The sequence below is a fragment of the Eumetopias jubatus genome, unplaced genomic scaffold (genome assembly GCF_037043125.1).
Source record: "Eumetopias jubatus isolate StellerSeaLion01/CBP00866 unplaced genomic scaffold, mEumJub1_p1.0 scaffold_7, whole genome shotgun sequence".
Classification (NCBI taxonomy): domain Eukaryota; kingdom Metazoa; phylum Chordata; class Mammalia; order Carnivora; family Otariidae; genus Eumetopias; species Eumetopias jubatus.
The window spans coordinates 82,595,907-82,614,593 of NW_028274813.1; the positions used below are offsets into that span (position 1 = coordinate 82,595,907).

Below are 18,687 nucleotides of genomic sequence, written 5' to 3' on the forward strand. Positions count from 1 at the left end.
GGGGCCGGAGCGGGGGGGGGGGGGGGCGGGGCGGGAGGGCGCGACCAGTTGTGACCAGTGAGTGATCCAGGCTCCTTAGCTGCCTGTGCGGGATGTGGGCCAGGCCCATTAGGAGTGAAGGGGTCCAGGAGACCGGCTCTGAGGGTACGTGGATCAGGGAGCGAGTCGAGAGCATTAGCGTGTTATCACCCCCACTTTGGGGGGTATACTGAGGCCTGGGGGCCGCAGCCGTTGCTGCTGTTCCACCTGTCACTTCGGACAGTCTGGAGCGGAGGGTAGAGGCGCCAGAGTTGACAGCTCCTTGCTCATACCGCCCCTCCCCGCCCCCTTTTCCAGTTCCGCACTCCGCCCCAAACGGCGCCGTTCCCCTTTTAAAGAAGCGCCCGGGGCTCCCATCCTCGCCGCGCCAGCCCGCCCGGGGCTGCGGCGCCGTTGCCCTTTTAAGAACCAGCCGCCTTTAACTCTCTCCTAACGGGGCGTCCCGGCGGGGCTCGCGGCGAGCGACAGAAGCCCGCCTCCCCGCGCAGCACTTCCGGACCCCGGCGTCGCCCTTTTAAGAGGCAGCCCCCAGCAGCGCTCCCCCCGCCCCCTATTGCCAGCGCGCGAGGTGGGGGAGCCCTGCTGGAGCGGAGCGCGCCGTCCGCGCGGCCACTGGAGACCGGGCGGCCGGCGGCCGGGCAGGCGGCGGGCAGCAGCGGATGGGGACGCGGAGTCGGGCGGCTGTGGCGGCTGTGGCTGTGGCGGCGGCGGGGAAGCAGCTGACGGGCCGGCGGCGGCGGCGGCGCTGGCGGCAGTGACTGGTCCAGGCCCCGGCGGCGGCTGCAGCGACGCGGTGGAGGGCTGCGGGCGGGCGGCGTGAGGAGCGGCGGCGGAGCGCGGAGCTGCCGGGAGCGGAGGGCGCCGGGCCGCCCCTTGTCCAGTCCTCGCAGGCCGCCAGGCCCCCTCCAGCCGGGGCCGTGGAGCACCGGGGCAAAGGCCGGGGCCCCCCCATGAAGGAGCGCGACGCTGCCCCGGCCGAGCGGGGCAAGCCGGCCACCTACACCGGGGACAAGAAGGCGAAGATGGCGGCCAAGACCAACAAGAAGTGGGTCCGGCTCGCCACCGTGTTCGCCTACGTGCTCTCCGTGTCGCTGGCCGCCATCGTGCTCGCCGTCTACTACAGCCTCATCTGGCAGCCGGTGGGCGCCGGGACCTCGGGGGGAGCCGCCGGCCCGCCCCCCGGCGGCTCCAACGCCACCGGCCCGTCCGGGACTTCGGGGGCGGCGGCGGGGCCCAATGCCACGGGGTCGTCCCGCCGCGAGGCACCGCGCGACGCGCCCCCGCTGCAGGCGGCGCGGCCCATGCGTCCGGAGCCCTCTGCCGACAGTCCCCTGGCCGGGCCGCTGGAACAGCCGCGGGGCCTGGAGGAGGACGAGGAGGAAGGGGCGGCGGCGCCCGGGAGTCGTTGAACCCCTCCGCGCCGGGGGCGGTCGGGAACCTTTCTCCCCTCCCCAAGCCCGGAGGCAGGACTTTGCAGCAGGACGGGGCGGGGAGCCCGCGGGAGTGACCCCCACGGGAATGAACGCTCTCCCTTCCCCGCAACGATCGCTAGCTCGCCCCGAGAGCGGGTGGCCTGCAGCCCGATCTTCAGCCAAGGGACCACGATTCGCCGGGGGCTCGGGGTTTGGTCTTCCCAGGACCGTGCTGCGCCAGGGCCCTGAGCCATAAAGGGAATGGGGGGAGGGGCGGGGAGATCCCAGCTCCGAACCCTTTTTCGCCGCTAGCTCTTGTGTATCCTATGTGCAGGAGTGACTCGGGCTTTCCCCGCAAGACTCAGGGGAAGGAGGGAGCTATAGGGGCTCTTTAATAAGCTCAAGCTCTCGAAAGGAGGGCACCAAAAGTAGTGGAGCTCAGGTACGTCAACCCAGTTGCAGTGGCCACAGATGCATTTAATTTATAGATCCCTGTATATAGTTGTTGACATATGCACTAGAAGCTATAATTACACAGAACTATATGTATCCTCCCACAACCCTGGGTAGCTACCCACTGATGGGGTCATGCAAGGGCTATTTGCTGGCCCCCAAAGTGCAGCTAGCCAGAAGGGCACAAACACTGGTTTTTTTGTTCTTTTTTCATCACCCACTCTACTCCCCCTATTTCAGAAAGATAGGTTTATGACCCTAAAGAGTATAATCATCCTTAGACTTGAAAGGACAGTGGAAAACCTTAGGAGAAGTAGAAGCTGTTTAGGAAGGGTGGAGAACGAACTAATCCCCTCCTCTTCCCACCCTAGTGCCCCCACGGAAGAGGCTTCCTGTTGTGGCCCTAAGTATCTGGATATGGGCCAGGGAAGAAGGAAGGGAAAGAGCAATGCCTCTGTGCTTCAATCCTTGGCCTTCTCCTCACAGAGTTCTTTTAGGAAGAGCAAGCTTTTGTAAGTAGAGTGGCTCAAAGTGTTTTTATTTTATTTTCCCCTCTTCAAGATCTTGTCTTGTTCCAGTAATCACTCTTGCCTTCCCTCTTTCCTGAGCCTGTAAGTAACAGTGTAGCCCTGCAATTAGGGTGAAATCTGTTGTGAAACCAGAGCTCTGAGCACGTTTTCTGGTTTTGAGTTGCATTATAGAACCAGAAAGGCTATAAGGTGGGCTTCAAGCTCAGGATTGTGCTTTGATAGCCAGTTAATGGACCAGCTGGTGGGAAAATTACATTGGTTTGTCTTTACCTCTCCTGATAAACCCTACTTATATGCAGCCTATACTTCGATGGAGATGAGAAACACCAAGGGAAGTGACATCTGTATAGTTCTGGGACAGCAAGAATTATACATCCTCAATTTGGATTCCATTTCCTTCTGCCACTTGCTTTTAGGCAATTGAGTGTGGGTAGTGACAAGATATCAAACCCCTTAGTGTTTCCTTTTTGGAAAATTAGGCACTTTAAAAAAAAAAAAAGAAAAACTTATCCACCTGAGTCCTAAAACAGTTTGTCTCCAGTTTTCTGGCCTACACTCTAGTTAGCTCTGATCCAAGTTTACAGGACAAGAAGTCTTGCTTTAAGCCATGTTCTATTGTGGGCAAGGTAACAGCAGCTGAGCTGTCATAGCCTAGGAGCAGGCTGGTAGCACCCCCAAGGTGTCTTGGCTGGAGGAGATTTCTGAGCAGCTGATGTGACTTTGGTCATTAGGAAGCCTTTGAGGCCTTTTTAAATTTTTGGTGGGGGTCTGGGGGTGGGGAAGAAACATAAAATGCCACTTTATAACTTCAATAATAGCCTGTAATTTATATTTATTGTGTGAATTTTTAGTCCTATATTTTAATAATTTGTAAATTGATCTCTTATTCCAAGAATCCTTTGAACTTACAGGAGGACATCTGGGAATCCAGTCCCCTGTCCCCATCCCTGCATTCTGGACTGCTGAATCCACTTTGGGATGGATCAAAGAGTCTAGAGAGACCACTCGTAGGTCCAGCTGCTGGCCTCCTGACTCTAAAGCCTTCACTGGAATTGGGACATTAGCTCCAGCTCTAGCTGTGAACATGACCAGAGACATTATTTATAATTCAGCCATTTAAGATACCTGTCCTCAAAAAGTCCTGTATATTTTTTAAAAGTTTTATTTTTCAGGTGAACAAAAATACATTCTAAGAACTCTACATAAGCCTGTGTAAGTTGACTATTTCTTTTTCGTACTCCTTGGGGAAGGAGTAGAGGTTGGAAGAAGAGCTGGTCTGAGAGGTGGTGGTTGGATGTTGATGAATAGGTGTAGGAGGAAAAAGCAATTGCCCTGATGTTCTCTGTGCCTGATGGCTTGACTGAATTTATTAGTGAAGGGTGGCAGGAATGCATCTTAGTCAGGAAGCAGTCATGGGGTCAGATGAACAGTGATAGCTAGCTCAGCCGCCTTTTACCAGCCTTTAAAAATGTTTAAAAGCTTCTGCATTTAAAGGACTCTGAGCAGATGCCTAGCTGAGGACGCTAAGGGACCAGTGACTATACATACTAAGAATTATTACCCCCCCCCCAAAAAAGAGTTCTTATAAACACCGAGCTGGCTGAGAGCTGGGGTGAGGATGAGCCACCTGATAGCATCACTGTTCCCACCGTTAAGCCATCGGCCCCTGCATAGTTCAAGAAGTGCTAGCCCTGGGAGGGACGCTGATGCACCCACAGCGGTTGGTCAGAGCTTTGTCTACAGGGGAGCAGGCGAGAGAGCCAAATGGCTGAGAGAAAGGTGTAGGTTGCTTCAAAGGTGAGGCTTTTTCTCCCCCGAAAGCAAACAATAAAAGGCATGTGGGTGAAAAGGAAAATATGAGGGATTAGTTATGCTGCAAAATACATGGCCCACAGTTGAGCTGAGCTCATTATCAGACAATGCTGCCCAGTACAAAGCAGAGTGAGAAGCCAGTGTCGGTGGGGCCCCCTGAGGCCTGCACTTCTCCAGAGCTGTTGGGAGGTAGCTTCTGTGCTTTTACATCACCTTGTAGTCTGCAGGGGAGCCTGGAAAAAGTCCGCCCTTCTTTTATTTCCCTCTTCAGCCTACACAATGGCTTTCTGTGAAAGGGCTTGGTAAGGCAGAGCAGAAGGGAAGTGAGAGAGTTTCCAGGGTTCTTCTGGTAACCCCCCCCCTTTGTGTAGATGGTGACATATGGCTTTTGCAGTCACACACGGCTTCACACACTGGACACATACGGCAGTGTGTGCAGCAAGGGCCTGCTGGCCAGAACAGGTTCAGGTTGGTGGGGAGATGTGGTTGGAACAGCTTTATTTTCACAGGCTAGACATGAGCTGCAAAATTGCCCATCAGGAAGAAGTCTGTGCAAAAGGGGGCTTACTTTCCTTTAACTGCTTTGCCCCTGGACGGCCAGGATCATTTGTAGGTGTTTACTTTTATTAGAAGTCCCCGTGTGCATTTACTCCCTGGCGGCCTGAGGAGATCATCCTCTCTTGAAAGTGAAGTTTCCGAGGGTGAAGGATCAGGAGTTTGCTAAGCTGTTTAGACTGAGTTTGTGTTGGAATCCTTTCTTTCCCCAGTGATCCTGAGGTGCAGAGAAGTGTTTTTCTGAAGTTTGAAGCATAAGAAATACTTTTCTTCCTAACAGCTCTAGATTTCTGCACAGCATGAGACCACAGCTTGGGAAGACTTTCTGTCTACCTTGTTTTTCAGTTTTCACTAGGGAATTCTAAGATACTGTGTTCTTCAGTTGAGTATTTATATCCTGTTTTGAAATGCTGAGTGGAGAGCATCTACTTGTTTCTACATGTTTCTTTAAGGGGAACCGAAAGGTCAGGTCCCGAGCTTTAGGGCTACCACAGCTATTTAAAAAGGGTAATAATTGTCCTCCCCTTCCTGTCTGCAGAGAATGGAGGTATTTCTGGAATTGCAGTGCAATAACAAAAGGACCACAGCTGTATACTTTTTTTTTTTTGTCTCCCTCAGTGGAGGAGGGGGACCCCAATAGCTTTGTTCGTTTCACAGGACCAGCACTAAGCTCGGTGCCTGGCACATAGCAGTAGGTGCTCAGAGGTTGTTGGTCATCTGGTTGATCATTGTGTCAGACAGAAGTGGCCCTAGTATCAGTGTGGCGTCGCTGTTGTAATCCATTTGTGTCCCCACATCCACAGCCCACAGTCTGGTTCAGGGGAGTAGATGGCTAAAGAGAACCCCTGCAGACCACAGCTGCACCAGCCATCCTGCCCACAGTCTCTGTTTCCAAGGTGAAGGAGTTGGGCCTGGCCTGCCTGGTCTTTCCAGGCACCGGAAGTCCACGGCTCTACCCCATGCAGTGCTTAACGGAGGAAACATAGAATATGTGGCCCAATCGTTGTCCCCTCTGTCCTGACCCTATGGCCCAATGCTGAGCTATAAAAATACCTGCTTTCTCGACAGTTTTTGGTCACATCTGTTTTACTTGCTGACAGAGCTTGTGCATTTCTGCTGCCAGAAAACCTGTGTTAGACTCTTTGTTCCCTCCAGTAGCTAATTTAAAAAAACACAATAACATTTTTTTTTTCCCATTAACCACACACCCAGACTACCAAGCTCTCCACCCTCAGTGCAGAAAAAGCCGTGGCTCCAAGTCCTACACTGTGTACATGAGCCACCTGGTCAGTAAGGAGCACCTGGGCCACACAAGTTTCCATACATTCTGTAAGTATTTGTTAATATAAGGGACCAGAAAATTCCCACACAATTCTCACCCTCAAGAAATTTATAGTCATGCCAACAAGAATCTACCTTTGTTATAGCCCTGTTTTCTTAAATTCGAGAATCTGCTTTTACAGTAGCTTTTCAGTTAAACAGCAATATGCTTCTAACTTCCCTTAGAATATTTTCCACGAACCACTACCATTAACCCAAGAACTATTTATTTAGTGCCTACAGTGTGTCAAGTAAGGCCTCAAAAGCCCCCAAACCGACTTGTCCAGAAAAACAATTCCGTTGTTTACCAAGGCATTCCTTTTAAATCTACCTCTCTCTGCTACCTCTGTGTTCAGATTCATGAGCCGAGGTCTCTGCCCAGCTTGTGACCTGGAGGCCCCCCTCAGCTCCCTGCTGGTAGTCTGGGCAGGATTGCATCACGGCAGTCAGCCTCCGTGTGCGTGGCCAGCTCACGGCATCACGAGGACCTGGGGGTGGGGGGCCGGCCATGTGCTCTTGGAAGGGATGCTGAACTGAAAAATAGGAAACTTGCAGACTTGGTAATGACCCTGGTTAGGGCCTTGGCCCTGCTTTTTCCTCCTAACCCAACAATGGGAATTCGTGAGAGCAAGTGGAGGGAATCGGTGTGACAGGGCTTGGAGATCTGGGGACTAAAAGTACCATGTATACATAGGAGGTAATAGAGGTTCAAGTGAGTGTCCATCCCTTTGGGCCAAATGATGCCTGGAAAGAGACATGAAGGGGCAGGTGGTAGACGTTACACCCCGCGCCCAGAGCATCTGCGTCAGTATCACCTCAGAACTTGTTAGAAATGCCATGTCTTAGGCCCCCTCCCAGACCAACTGAATGAGAGCTTCAGAGGGTGGAGCCCAACTTTGTGTTTTAACTAGCCTTCCAGGTGATTCTGACACTAAAATCTGAGAACTACTGGCCCAGACTCTCCCTCTGATTCTGGAACTTAGGGTTTAGGTATTTCTGTTTTGACAGATGGCTACAAGGTGACTTTTGACCTTTCTTCTTGGTTGAAGCCAGCTGCCCTGCTGGGGAGAAAGGAAACACCGTATCCCCAGAGTTTGTAAGAAAAAGGGAAAAAAGGCTGCGTTCTTGGTTATTTTTGAAGGTGCCGAGAGAACTCGCCCCAGAGAGCTCGTTAAGAAGGACACAGGCCTGCGAGAGTCCACTCTCCCCTCCCACAAAGGTACTGATGTGTTTGCCTCACCTCCTGCCCCGGGGCCTGCTGCTCCTCGAGTCAGTCCTTAAAAGGAGCAGTGGGTGCCACATTTGTTCTTTCTGGTGCCAGGTCTGTGCTGTTTCACTTTGCCGGCGTCAAGTGGATGCTTAATGAGAGGCTGTGACGCAGGCCGGCAGACTTGAGAGAAAGCAGCCTCAGTCTGTGCTTTCTGCAGCTCCTTTCCCTGCCTTCCCAGCCTCAGGTTCTCCCCTCGGTGAAGTTGTAGTCACCCGGGGGCAGCCCTCGCTCAGAAAGAGCTGCGCGCTGGGGTCTGTGCATACTGATAAGTGACTGGAGAGGCACAGTGAAGTGGTATCTTTAGTTTCTCCTATTCCCTTGACCCCCCCCTTCCTGACGTAGTCCCCAAAATAAAAAGAGATAGATAGCCACATGGGGATTGTAGCCATTTCCTTTATGGGGTTTTTTTTCGGGGGGCGGGGGGGGTGTCTAGTACCATCTTTTCCTGTTTTTTCCTTTTTTTTTTTTAAAGATTTTATTTATTTGAGAACGAGAAAGAGCGAGAGAGAGCAAGCATGAGCAGGGGGAGGGGCAGAGAGAGAGAGGGAGAAGCAGACTCCCCGCTGAGCAGGGAGCCCAATGCGGGGCTCCACCCCAGGACCCTGAGATCATGACCTGAGCCAAAGGCAGATGCTTAACCATCTGAGCCACCCAGGTGCCCCCATCTTTTCCTGTTACTCCTGTCCCTGAGGCCAGGGTTGGGGCTGGAGTTGACTGGTGGTCAAACCCTCCAAACTTGCGCCTAGTTAGATAGCTAGGCATCCCCAGTTACCTGTCCCTTGACCATTAGAAAATACAGTCATCCTGCTCATTTGGGTGAAAAAACCTTAACTCTGTGAGGCATAGAGGAAACCCCACAAGGGAGGTTTGATTCTGGGGAAAATAATAAGCAAAGACTGTGGTGGAGTCCATGAGATTACCGCTGGTGTTAACGGAAGAAACGAGGAAACGCTGAGTTAGGAAAGTTGGTGTGTGGACTTAAGGGAAATGCTGAGGGCAAAGAACACCCCAGTAAGAGCAGGGTCACTTTGTGAGGCCCTTAACTCCAGTCGACTCCCCCAGGTGAATAAAGGACGCTCACTGACCTGGAGGGCTGAGTAGACTTTACAAACCATCCCTTATTTCCCTGAAGTGTACCGACCCCAGTGACGATGAGACCAAAAGAGGAGGTAAAGGAGAAGATCGAAAACAAAGTAGGCAAAGATCAAACCAAATAGCGACTTCCTTTATTCAACACATTTGACTGAGTGCCAGGCTACTGTTCATAGAGTGCCTACTTAGTGAGCGGGGCATGTTTTGCATACTCTTTAATTTTCTTGACAACACTTCAAGGCTGTTACTGGCCCCATTTTGCAGATAAGGAAACTGAGGCTTTGGGGGTTTAAACTCGATCAAGATCACCCAGCTAGCTGATGAGAGACCTAGGTTAAGATTCAGTCTGTTGGATTCCAAGGCCCATGTCTATTCCACTCTCCCATGCTGCCAATCCTCCAAAAACACACCTCCCTTGCAATCTGGTCTGCTGCTCCCTTCTGCCCAGGTGATAGGGGCTCAGGACAGAGCTATCTTCTGCCCTCTCCGCCCTCCTTGTTATGAAGCCTTAAGTCAAGCTGTCCTCTCCCTACTCTGCAGGAAGCTTCCTTCTCTGTTCCCCCAGCTCTGTGCCTGGGCTCCTTAAAGCTCTGTCTCATGAAGAGCTTCCCACCTTTGAGGAGAGTCTCATCAGTCGGTTGGAGAGGAGGTTCTGAGAGAAAGTCTCCCAGCCAGGCCTTTAAACAAGGGAGCCAGGAATTGCTACAGCCAGGCTTCCATGACCCTGAGGTTTGTGGAGGGGTATCCCTGCTTCCCTCCGGCTCCATAGCTGGTTCCATCCAAGGGGAGGAGGGTAGCCACCATAGCTGCTGGCTCCCTTATCCTGAAGAAGGGCTCCCCCTTTTTTTGAGGAGAGCTCAGTGATACTTGCCTGGCATTACAGTCTTCCTACAGGGATGATGTCCTGGGCCAGTCTCCACACTCTCCAAGCCCTAGTGACTCCCAGGACATCCTGGGAGAGAAGCCCTCTTTCTCGGTAGCCCTTCATAACCCAGCTTTCTCTCCTGCTTAGGTCCTGTTGTGAGGGCTGAACCAGAGTTCCGCCCCAATGCTATATCCCCATCCCATAGTCAAACATACCTAGGCCTACAGTCCCTAATGAAGGCCCATCTGTACAGTTGGTAGCACTGGGGGGTTGGGGAGTAGTTTGTGAATCTTAGAATTCAAATTCTTGATCATGATTATTTTTGGAGATAATCTGAATTCAAGGGCTCTGCCTGAATCTACTCTTCCCCAGCTCCATCCTTTGGGTCATGGGTCAAGTCCAGGGTCATGCTCCAAGTGCATCTATGGATGACTGGAGGGCAAGAGGAAACTTGAGCTTGGAGTCATTCACCTTTACCTATTCATGTCTCACAGGGGTCTTCTTCCTAAGTGCATAAGAATATTCCCAAGCCTTTTCAAAATTCCTCTAATCAACCCCAAACCAACCTCTTCCACCCCCTTCACCTCGTCCCATTCCCAACCAACTTCCTCATTCCCCACTACAGGAAGTTGGCACCACCCACTCACTGGCCTCTCAAGTGTCTTCCCAGGTGCCTCAGCTTTCCACCCGACCCTGAAGCCAGGAAGCTCCCACCTGGCAGGGGCAGCCCTAGCCGGGTCCCCAATATAGCCGGCAGTGAGTCTTCGGAGTCTGGAGTCTGTCTGCCCCTAGCCCTCCGCAGATTCTAGTCCAAACCCTTGCTACTCAACCTGTGGTCCAGAAACCAGCAGCACAGGTGTCACGAGGAGCCTATTAGAAATGCACATTTCCAGGCCCACCACAGACCTACTGAATTAGAATCTGCATTACTCTGCACCCTCACATGTGAGGAGCACGCTGATCTGCTGACAAGACACCCCGTCCTCATGCTTCCTGAGTAGAGAGGGTGGAGGGTGGAGCAGGAACCAGTGAGGAAGCCCCAGCTGTGACCCCACCGTTTAGCCCTCACTGACAAGGGAGCATCCTTGGGGATGATCTAGACACTCCCTAGAGAAGCCAGAGAGGCTGGGGAGGCCCGGGACCCTCAGCCGAGAGGGAGAGCCCCCGCAGGGCCAAAGAGGAGGGGAGCAGAGGGGGCCACATGGGGAGAGCCACACGTGGTGAGGGAGGAAGGGGCACCTGCCTTTTCGAGCAGAGGTGAGATGGTTCTCTCTGCGCTCCTACCACCGTCCCCAGCTCCCGCCAGGCTCTGCCGTGCGGCCTGGAGCTGCGGGATGACTGGGTTTCTCCCTCCCTCTTGCTGGCGGAGTCACCATCGCCCACCGGCCGCACTGCTGCTAGTGGGTGCTCAGGAAATGTTTGTTGAATCGAGAGGAAGCCACAGCTTGTGTGGCGTCTGAATAATTCACCAGCCGTGGGCCTCGGGGGAGGGGTGGGGACGGAGACTAAGTAGGAAAGACGCCTCCTGAAGTTGTACTGAGCTAGAGTCACTTTCTCTGTCCCTTGTCTGAGTCCTCGCTTTGGCGTGCCCGCGGTGCAGGGGAGGTGGGGGGGGGGGTAGGAGATGGCAGGAAATGGCCCTGGGCTACCCCCTGCACCCCCTTGATGCTGTCCTGACGGTATACTTGCTGTCTGACCTGGGTGTGGGGGAGGGTATCCCTGATGATGAGCTCACCACCCTCCTGTGGGGAGAAGAGGCTGTCCTCTCCCCACCCCACCCCAGGCCGTTTCAGAGAGGAGCCCTTTCCAGGGACCCTCTCTTTTGTGGAGGAAACCTGAGCTCTGCTCTTCTGTCCCCAGCTCAGTCCCTTACCTGCCGTGGCCTCCCTTCCTTCGAGCCTCAGCCTCCTCTTCCAGAAAGGCTAGAGGCTGCCAGCTGATGGCTGAGATTCCCCTGCTTTGGCCATCCTGGGAGTTTGGGGTCGTGTGTCCCCTGGGTGCAAGGCAGAGGCTGGGGAAGGGGCTCAGGCCTGGACTTGTCCTGCCAGCTACCAAGGCTGCCTGCACCTGAGGAGCCGAAGCCGCAACCGGAAAGAGAAGCCAGGCCTCGGGGGTGACAGAGGCCAGGAGAGCCAGGTGCCAAGTGCTTCTAAGCCTCGAGTTCTTGCCATGGCAGGGAAGCTTGTGGCCTCGGTGGCAATGGACCCAGGGCAGGGCTCAACAGCCTCAGAGACCAGGGGTGGCATAGGAATACACCAGGAGCTTTACCTGCAGGTAAAAACACACCTATGCACGGGATATGCCCATGAGGGGCAAGGAAGGACAGCTCCTTGCCCTCCCAATGTCACCCCACTAGAGAGTTTGCCCAGCTGCTCAGCCAGACTGCCACAAGCCCCCAGCATCCAGATACCCATCGCACGCAAGAGTCTGCCTGCGTTCTTCCCTCCTTCTCTCCCCAGCCTGGCCCCTGTGCGCCCAGGGGCTTTGCTCAGCATCTTCCTGCAGGGCCAGCCTGTCCTGTCCTGCCTCTCATACCTCCTGTGCCCCTTGCCCTTTGGCCCATTCCTCTGGGGGGCCTGCTTCGTGGTGCCAAGCCCTGCTGGGCCCCAGGCTTGCCAGACTTGTCCTCTCTGGGCTCTAGCGGCCCTGCTCCTTGTGGCTCAGAACAAGTCTGTACTTCCGGCTCAGCCTGGGGGTCACCCCACCCCAGGAGCTGCTCAGAACCGTCCGGCGAGGACACAGGGTTCTCCTGGGCCCCGGGCCTTGGAGTGAGCGCACACATACTCTCCCCGGCCCCGGGGCTACCGGCCCCTCCTAGAGAAAGGTCAAGGGGAATCAAGTCAGTGCTTTGTGGAGAGCCAGGGACTGGACTAGCCACGGAGGCTCCTGACCCCCTTTGTGGCCGCCCTGGGGATCCTGGGGCTGGGCTGGTTGGTGGGGCACTTGTGGGTCGGCCCAGCTCCATCCCGCTCTGCTTCTGTGAATGCTCCTCCTGGCTCCGAGTCTTTCTGCTATTTTGGCTTCCCTGAAACGAGACATTGGCCCTGCTGGCTGGCGGATTCAGAGCTCATGTCCCTAGCCCGCCCCATCCTGTTCCCAAGCACCCACCTCTTGGCTCTCCAGCTCCTGCTTGTCTTCCTTCGTTTCCCACCTGTGGGAACACAGCACGTGGCAGGCCCTGCTCCCACCCACGGCCCTTCACATCCATGGCTCGGTAGCCAGGGGCCCCTGTTCCCAGGGAGCAGCCAGAGCTAGAACAAGGCCCCAGGCGGCGTCCCTTCCAGCCTGACCTTGTTCCCCAGCCAGCCATTTCCTCTGAACACCACCCACTTTAGCGCCATCCCAGGTCCCCAGATGCTGTTTGTGGCCAAGCCCGCAGCACCTTGAGTTCCGTGGGGACTCTGGACATGTCCCTGCCTGCACCGCCTGGGAAAGGCACACCGAACTTCCCCAGGGGCAAGGCAACTGCTGTAATTACTGCCGGCCTCCCCGCCCCAACCTCATTAACCTGCCTCCAGGCAGCCCCAAGGGCTGGAGCAGGCACCTGGACCAGTGCTGGGCCTGACCTCCCAGGGGCAAGGGAGATCCAGCAAGCCCAGATGCTTCCCCTGATTTTGCCCCCTGCCACCTGTTACCTGCGGGCCCTGCCGGTCAGCCTCTCTGTCCCCCGGGCTTTGCTTCGTGTGGCCGACACCACTGAGGGTCTGCTGGGTTGCCCACCCCGAGTAGTACCACCTGCAAGAGATGGTCCACAAATCAAGGAGAGAAGAGGGTCATGGCAGCCCAGCTCCTTCACCAGCTCGTGCGACCCTGCTCCTTCTCCCCCAACTCACCTTTACCATCAAGGGACAGTGGTGGGGGCTGTGACTTCCGGTGGCTCCTGGGACCTAAGTGAGGCAAAGGAAATGGAGAAAGAGTGGGGTGATAAAGGATCCAAAGCAGTAACACCAGTCTTCCAGGACTGGGAAGCTGTCAGTCTTTTCCTTGGTCCAGGTGTGGGTCTTCTGACTCCCAAAAAGGTCCTGGGTCTGGGGGTCAAGGGGGCTGGGTCTCTGTGCTCCCTTTGCCATTCCTGGCTAGGCAGCTGGCGGAGTCTCTCCAGCCCCAGCTTCCTCATGTGTAAAACCAAGGGGACTAGCCATTCTAAAAGCTCTGTTCCTATAACAGGCCAGGGGCAGGGAAACGAGCTTTCACCCATGAGGGACCAACTTCAAAAGGATTCCAGTGCAGACTTCCTTGTGAGCCTCCTCCCCAGACCTTCTGGGGCCAGAACCCAGGGCAGGAGCTGTGGGTTTGGAGGGTGGGGAGGTGCCCTGCTCTGATAATGAGGGAGAGGAAGTAAGATGTTCTTCCATGCCTCTTTCCAGCTCCAAAAATAAGTGGCACACCCAGAGACAGAGAAAGGAGAGGAAGCACGGGGTGGGGGGGAGGGGGCTGTGATAAAAGCCAAGGAGGGAAAGGGGGTGAGGTGGGTCTTGGCTCACCCCTGGTGCCGCCCACCCTGGCCGGACCCTCTTCCTGAGGCTTGCCGGAGTCCTGTAGCCTGTGGAGCCAGAAGGTCAGGCTTCTTTGGGGTGGACACAAGCTACAGCAAGACCCACGAAGCCACTGCCTCCCCCAGCCCCAACCCCAGAACCGACGGCAACAAGATGATGGTGGGCCCAAGAAAATGGGGGACCCGGTGAGGCCAAGGCCCCACCAAAGGGCCCGGGCAGACCCTTAACCACCCTGGAGAGGGTCCCACCAGCCCTCCAGGAAGCATCCGCAGTTAGTCCTACTCCAAGCCCCACAAGCATGTCAGTCCAACGAGCTGCCCAGCCCTGTCACCCACGTGGGCTTGGCCTTGTCCAGGTCCCATGGGCGGCGCCAGTCACCCTGTGCATCTCTGTGCCTGGCCACACGGGCCAGGTCGATCTGCTCCCGCTCCTGCTTCCACTGGGCATAGTCCCAGCCCACCTCCACAGGTCCCCCCACGGGCCGGTGGGGAACTGGGCCTGGGACCAGGCCTGGACTCTGGGGCTCCCGAGCACCCTGCAAGGAGAAGACACTCAGCACCATGGGGAGGAAGCAGGAAGCCTTGGACTTGGAGTGGAAGTCTGGATATTACCAACCCCTGCCCCTCAAGGTTTTGACGTCCCCGTCTAAAAATGAAATCCGTTCCATCTCTGACACATTCGTTCGCCATAGGCACGGTTTCCACCCACTTGTTAGCTGTGTCTTTGGGGCAAGTTACTTAATCTCTCTGTGTATCATTTCCTCATCTGTAGAATGGGGCTAATAATAGTGCCTATCCACTGGGTCTTTGCAGGGGTGTGTGGACAGGCCCAGAGTGGAGAGGCACCCAGCCGCGGTGAGCAAGAGCCAGGACTGGGGGCTGCTGCCACCTAGAGGTCACACCTGGCACATGGCCCACCCCAAGGCCCCCCACCTGGTCGCCATCAGAGATCCAGTTAGGGTAAGGGGCGGACCTCTGACATACCCTATCAAGGTAAGGCCCACCCAACGTGGAAACTGGCCAGAGAAAGGAAGAAAGGGTGAGAATTCTTGCTGGTGCTGCCTGGGCCATGTCCCCAGAGATAGGGGACATAAGTGACTCAGCTTCTCCGCCTCCCCCAAATGATGACTGCCACTTTCACGTCCCCGTTCCCTCTTGAAGATGTACTTTCCGTGCAGAATCCGAGCTGTTGGCCATCTGTATGGAGGGGGTCCGGCCCAAGCCCCTTCCACGTGACCCTTCTGCGCCCTGGTTCCTTGCTCTGGTGGGCTTCTCACTTACGATCCGTTTGGCCTGGGGGTAGGTGGGACGGGCAGTGTGGCACAGCCTCGTAAGAAGAGGCTGCTGGCCTGATTCCTGGGTTTCCCCCGCCCACCCTGCTCACCTCAGCTTTGTTTTCCATGGTCACAGCCAGCTCTACCCGTTCCCCCAGGCAGAAAGTACCAGTGTGGTCCTCTACCTCATCGTCCTCAAGCATCTCATCGGCTGCTCCAGGTCTGAGGGGTCTTGCCCAGTTCCGGCTGACCACCCGCCTCCCCTGCAGAATGAGATGCCGTGCCCTCAGACCACATGGCCAGTGCTGAGCAGGAGCTGGGGATGGAGTCCTCTGGGAGGTTCCCCAGGCTGGGTTCCAGCCCTGGCCCTCCCTGGAATGCCCACAGAGGAGCTGACTCTGTGGGGCATTCACATGCCAGTGGCATGAGGTTATCCAGGAACCGGGGCCACCCCGGGGCCCAAGATGCCACAGCAGCCTGTCATCTCTGAGCTGGGAAATCCAGAGTACTCAGACAATGGGGCTTTGTCCCTCAGACAGTGCTCCTGGCATTCAGCCCCCCTTCTCTGTCCCTCTAGGGTTGGGGGTTTAGGAGTGGCCTGTGATTTGGAGCACAGGTACAGGGCTGTGGGGCCCCTAACTTTCACATTCACCTGGAAAAGGGCATGAGGAGGATTCTATTTGGTGGCCTTTTAGCTGTGGCCCTTTGGGGTCAGAGGGACCGCAGTGGGCTGGGCGGCCTCAGGCTGGGAGCTGAAGGGTGAGCCCCAGAACTGGAAGTGGAGGAAACAGAGAAGCAGGAACCGTTGTCCTTCCCAGACATGAGCTGGGCCTGCGGCACCTCACCACCCTCTCTCCCTGCAGGGGGGCGGGGTGGGGGGGCTTACGCCGGGGACCTGGCTGATAGTGACAGTGAGGCCATCGGGTCGGAGGAGTTCCGCTGTGGTCACGGCCATGCCCCCCTGCTCCGCCTGCCGCCGGTCTTCCTGGATCTCCTGCGGGAGGGCCCGGGGTCAGCACAGGCCATGGCCCCCCCAGACGCACACAGACAGGCCTACACAGAGAGACACCAGTGGGACCACCAGGGGGCAGAGGCACCGCATCACAGCGTCCCCGAGAGCCTCACAGACTTGCCGAGAGGGACCACACCACCATAACTCTGGCCCCAGGCCTAGCGCCTGCAGGGAAAGACCACGGTGCAGGGGTCTGGGGGTCAGACAGGCAGTGCCAACCCAGTTGGTCCCCCCGGCCCCTGTCACGACCCACTCACCTGGTACCTGCGTAGTAAGGCCTGGTTCTTCTTTCGAAGGGCAACTATCCTCCGATCCAGCTCAGCATCCTTCTCTTCCTGCCTGCTCATGGGTGACTCGGCTCCGTGAGGCCCCTGCAGAGGGCCAGTTGGGAGGGGGGGCGGCAAGCTCCTGACTGCTGGGCCCATCCCTTATCAGGCCCCTAGCTTTCACATTCACCTGAGAAGCATATCCTTACCACGAATGGGCCCTGGCCCCAGAGCTAGGCTCACAAGGAGAGATGGCACGTGGAAGGCCCCAAGGCCCCACCCTCCTGGGCTTCTCTGCCTGTCTCTCTGCCTCCTCAGGGACTCGGGTCAGGGCCTTATACCCAGGCCTGCAGCTCCCAGCAGTGGGCTGCCCCTCCCCCCGGGCCCCCCAGGGAGCTCCACTGCTGAGCAGAGCCTGGAATGAGAGTTATAAATGGCTCTGGCAGCGGAACCTGCCGTGACTGGGAAGTTGCCAGGGGATTCAGGAGGTCGAGGGGGAGGGGGGGAGCCGCTCGGCTCCCAGGCCCAGAACCACAGGAAAAAGAGAGGCCCCGGCTGTGTCCTGGGCTCCCAGGCCCTGGGTCCCACTCCCCAGGCTTGTGCCCAGCCTGTGGGAAAGAGCTGCTCCCACGAGCCCGGCCTTTCCAGGTCTGGAGAGACAGCCAGTTCCGTGGGCGGGCCCAGCTGGGGAGCCACCCTAAGCAAGCCAGGCCTCTGCCCCGAGACCCCAGGTCTCTCCCTGTCTGGCCGCAGGGTCTCCATTGCAGCCAGTGCCCCTGCCCAGCCCCCCACCAGCCTAGGCACAGCCCTCGTCCCCCCAGGCCCAGCTGTCCCCAGCTGTCCCCAGGTGCCCCCGGAGTGTGAGGGCCTGGTGTCCCAGCCTCCGCCCCAGCCCCAAGAAGCCCCCCGCCAAAGGTGAGGTGCCACTCACAGCTGAGTGCATGGCAACAGTGGGCACCGAGAGAATTCCAGAGCAGCCCCGGGGGAGCCAGAGCAGGAGGGAAGCCGGAGTGCGGAGCCTCCGGAGCCGGGCCTCTGCTGGCCTCTCCCTGCCGGCTTCACTGCTCAGCACACGAGATCATGTTGTGATTACAAAAGACTCCTCTGGGCTCCCAGCCAGGAATGCGCGCCGCCACCCCCACCCATCCACTCTCAGAGGGCAAGGACCAGGGCGCTGGCCCTGCCCAGCACCTCTCCCAGCCCTGCCCCGGCATCCCCAGAGACACAAGCAGGAACCTCTGTCTGTTGGGCCGAGCCCACACAGGGGGCCTGGCTGCCCCAGGCCCTGCCTTCTCTGAGGCCCTATGCCCAGCAGAGCCCCAGCCTGGACATACCTGCAGATGGACAGGCAGCCAACATAAGCCTCCATCCCTCCCAATAGTGAAGAAAGGCCTACAGGGTGCAGCTGAGCCCATCGGCCATCCCAGTCTGAGGACCCCCAACTCAAATGGGCCTCTCTTTACTGTCCTCATCAGCTCAGGTTTAGCTAATTTGGAGGCATCGAGAAGCTTACCTCCCCTAGGCCACCAAATACAACTAGATACCTGAAATAACACCATTAGCCATTCCTTTAGGTTGAACATTGTCTTCCCTGTGTTTTAAAGCACAGCCACTTCTGAGAGGCCCAGCTGTTTAAGTCTCCCCTCGGTGTGCGGAACTGGGCCCTTCTGCAGGGCCCATGCTACCGCAGCTCAGAGTCAGCCACCAGCCTTCCCCACTCAGGGTCCTCACTCCAGGCCCTTCCTGGCCTTGCTCTCCACGGCTGGCCTTTCAGCCTCTCCCAGGCCAAGTAAAGAAGCAGGCTTTCTCAGGAAAGTCTCTCCCCAGTTCTTCCCAATACAGCTGAGGCTAATCCCTCTGCCCAGGGGAGCAGCTTGCCTGGTGGTCCCCCTCTTGGAGCCTCCAGGAGCTGGAGCTTGGGGTGCTGGGGGGTGTCTCTGTTTCAGGGGTACCTGCGGTCTCTTTTAATAGCTACAAGGCCCCGACCTCCAAGCCCTAAAGGGAGGGTCAGAGGTCACTGCATCCCCCACATCCCTGATCGACCAGGCCTCAGTTTCCCTAATTCCATGCTCTGTCTCCAGAGCAGAAAGCCCTGCTGCTCTCTCCTTCTTCCCCAGACCAGCCCAGTCAGCCAGGGTTTCAATCTCTGTTCCCCTTGAACCGTGTCTTCCTGCCACCCTCCCACCCCCTCCACGGTTAGCCTCTTTCCTGGCCGGGCCTTCACACAGTACCCCTGACCCCACACCCAGTGTCCACAGCCCCCGAGTTCCCATCCTGCTTGGAAATGCCACC

General features: G+C 56.7%; 2 protein-coding genes across 5 annotated transcripts; one reads left to right on the plus strand and one right to left on the minus strand.

Annotated features, from left to right (window-relative positions):
• The first annotated feature begins 415 nt into the window (after positions 1 to 415).
• Positions 416 to 3,640, plus strand: INAFM2 (InaF motif containing 2). 3 transcript variants are annotated; one of them, XM_028119532.2, is made up of 2 exons: positions 416 to 2,416; positions 3,328 to 3,640. In XM_028119532.2, exon 1 carries the CDS (start codon positions 990 to 992, stop codon positions 1,446 to 1,448), a length of 459 nt encoding a protein of 152 aa, XP_027975333.1. In that variant the 5' UTR covers positions 416 to 989; the 3' UTR covers positions 1,449 to 2,416; positions 3,328 to 3,640. The 3 variants fall into 3 exon arrangements, with proteins under 3 accessions (XP_027975333.1, XP_027975334.1, XP_027975332.1); XM_028119533.2 differs by having other exon boundaries at positions 3,346 to 3,640; XM_028119531.2 differs by having other exon boundaries at positions 416 to 1,893; positions 2,276 to 3,640.
• Positions 3,641 to 11,836: 8,196 nt separating this feature from the next.
• CCDC9B (coiled-coil domain containing 9B) lies at positions 11,837 to 17,541 on the minus strand. Of its 2 annotated transcripts, none has more exons than XM_028119408.2 (11): positions 17,327 to 17,541; positions 16,387 to 16,500; positions 16,004 to 16,111; positions 15,228 to 15,380; positions 15,011 to 15,136; positions 14,180 to 14,379; positions 13,833 to 13,891; positions 13,182 to 13,235; positions 12,984 to 13,083; positions 12,457 to 12,499; positions 11,837 to 12,373 (listed from the first exon to the last, which is right to left on the minus strand). In XM_028119408.2, exons 1-11 carry the CDS (start codon positions 17,336 to 17,338, stop codon positions 11,837 to 11,839), a joined length of 1,506 nt encoding a protein of 501 aa, XP_027975209.2. In that variant the 5' UTR covers positions 17,339 to 17,541. The 2 variants fall into 2 exon arrangements, with proteins under 2 accessions (XP_027975209.2, XP_087881227.1); XM_088025101.1 differs by having other exon boundaries at positions 13,833 to 13,915; positions 17,327 to 17,338.
• Positions 17,542 to 18,687: the final 1,146 nt, after the last annotated feature.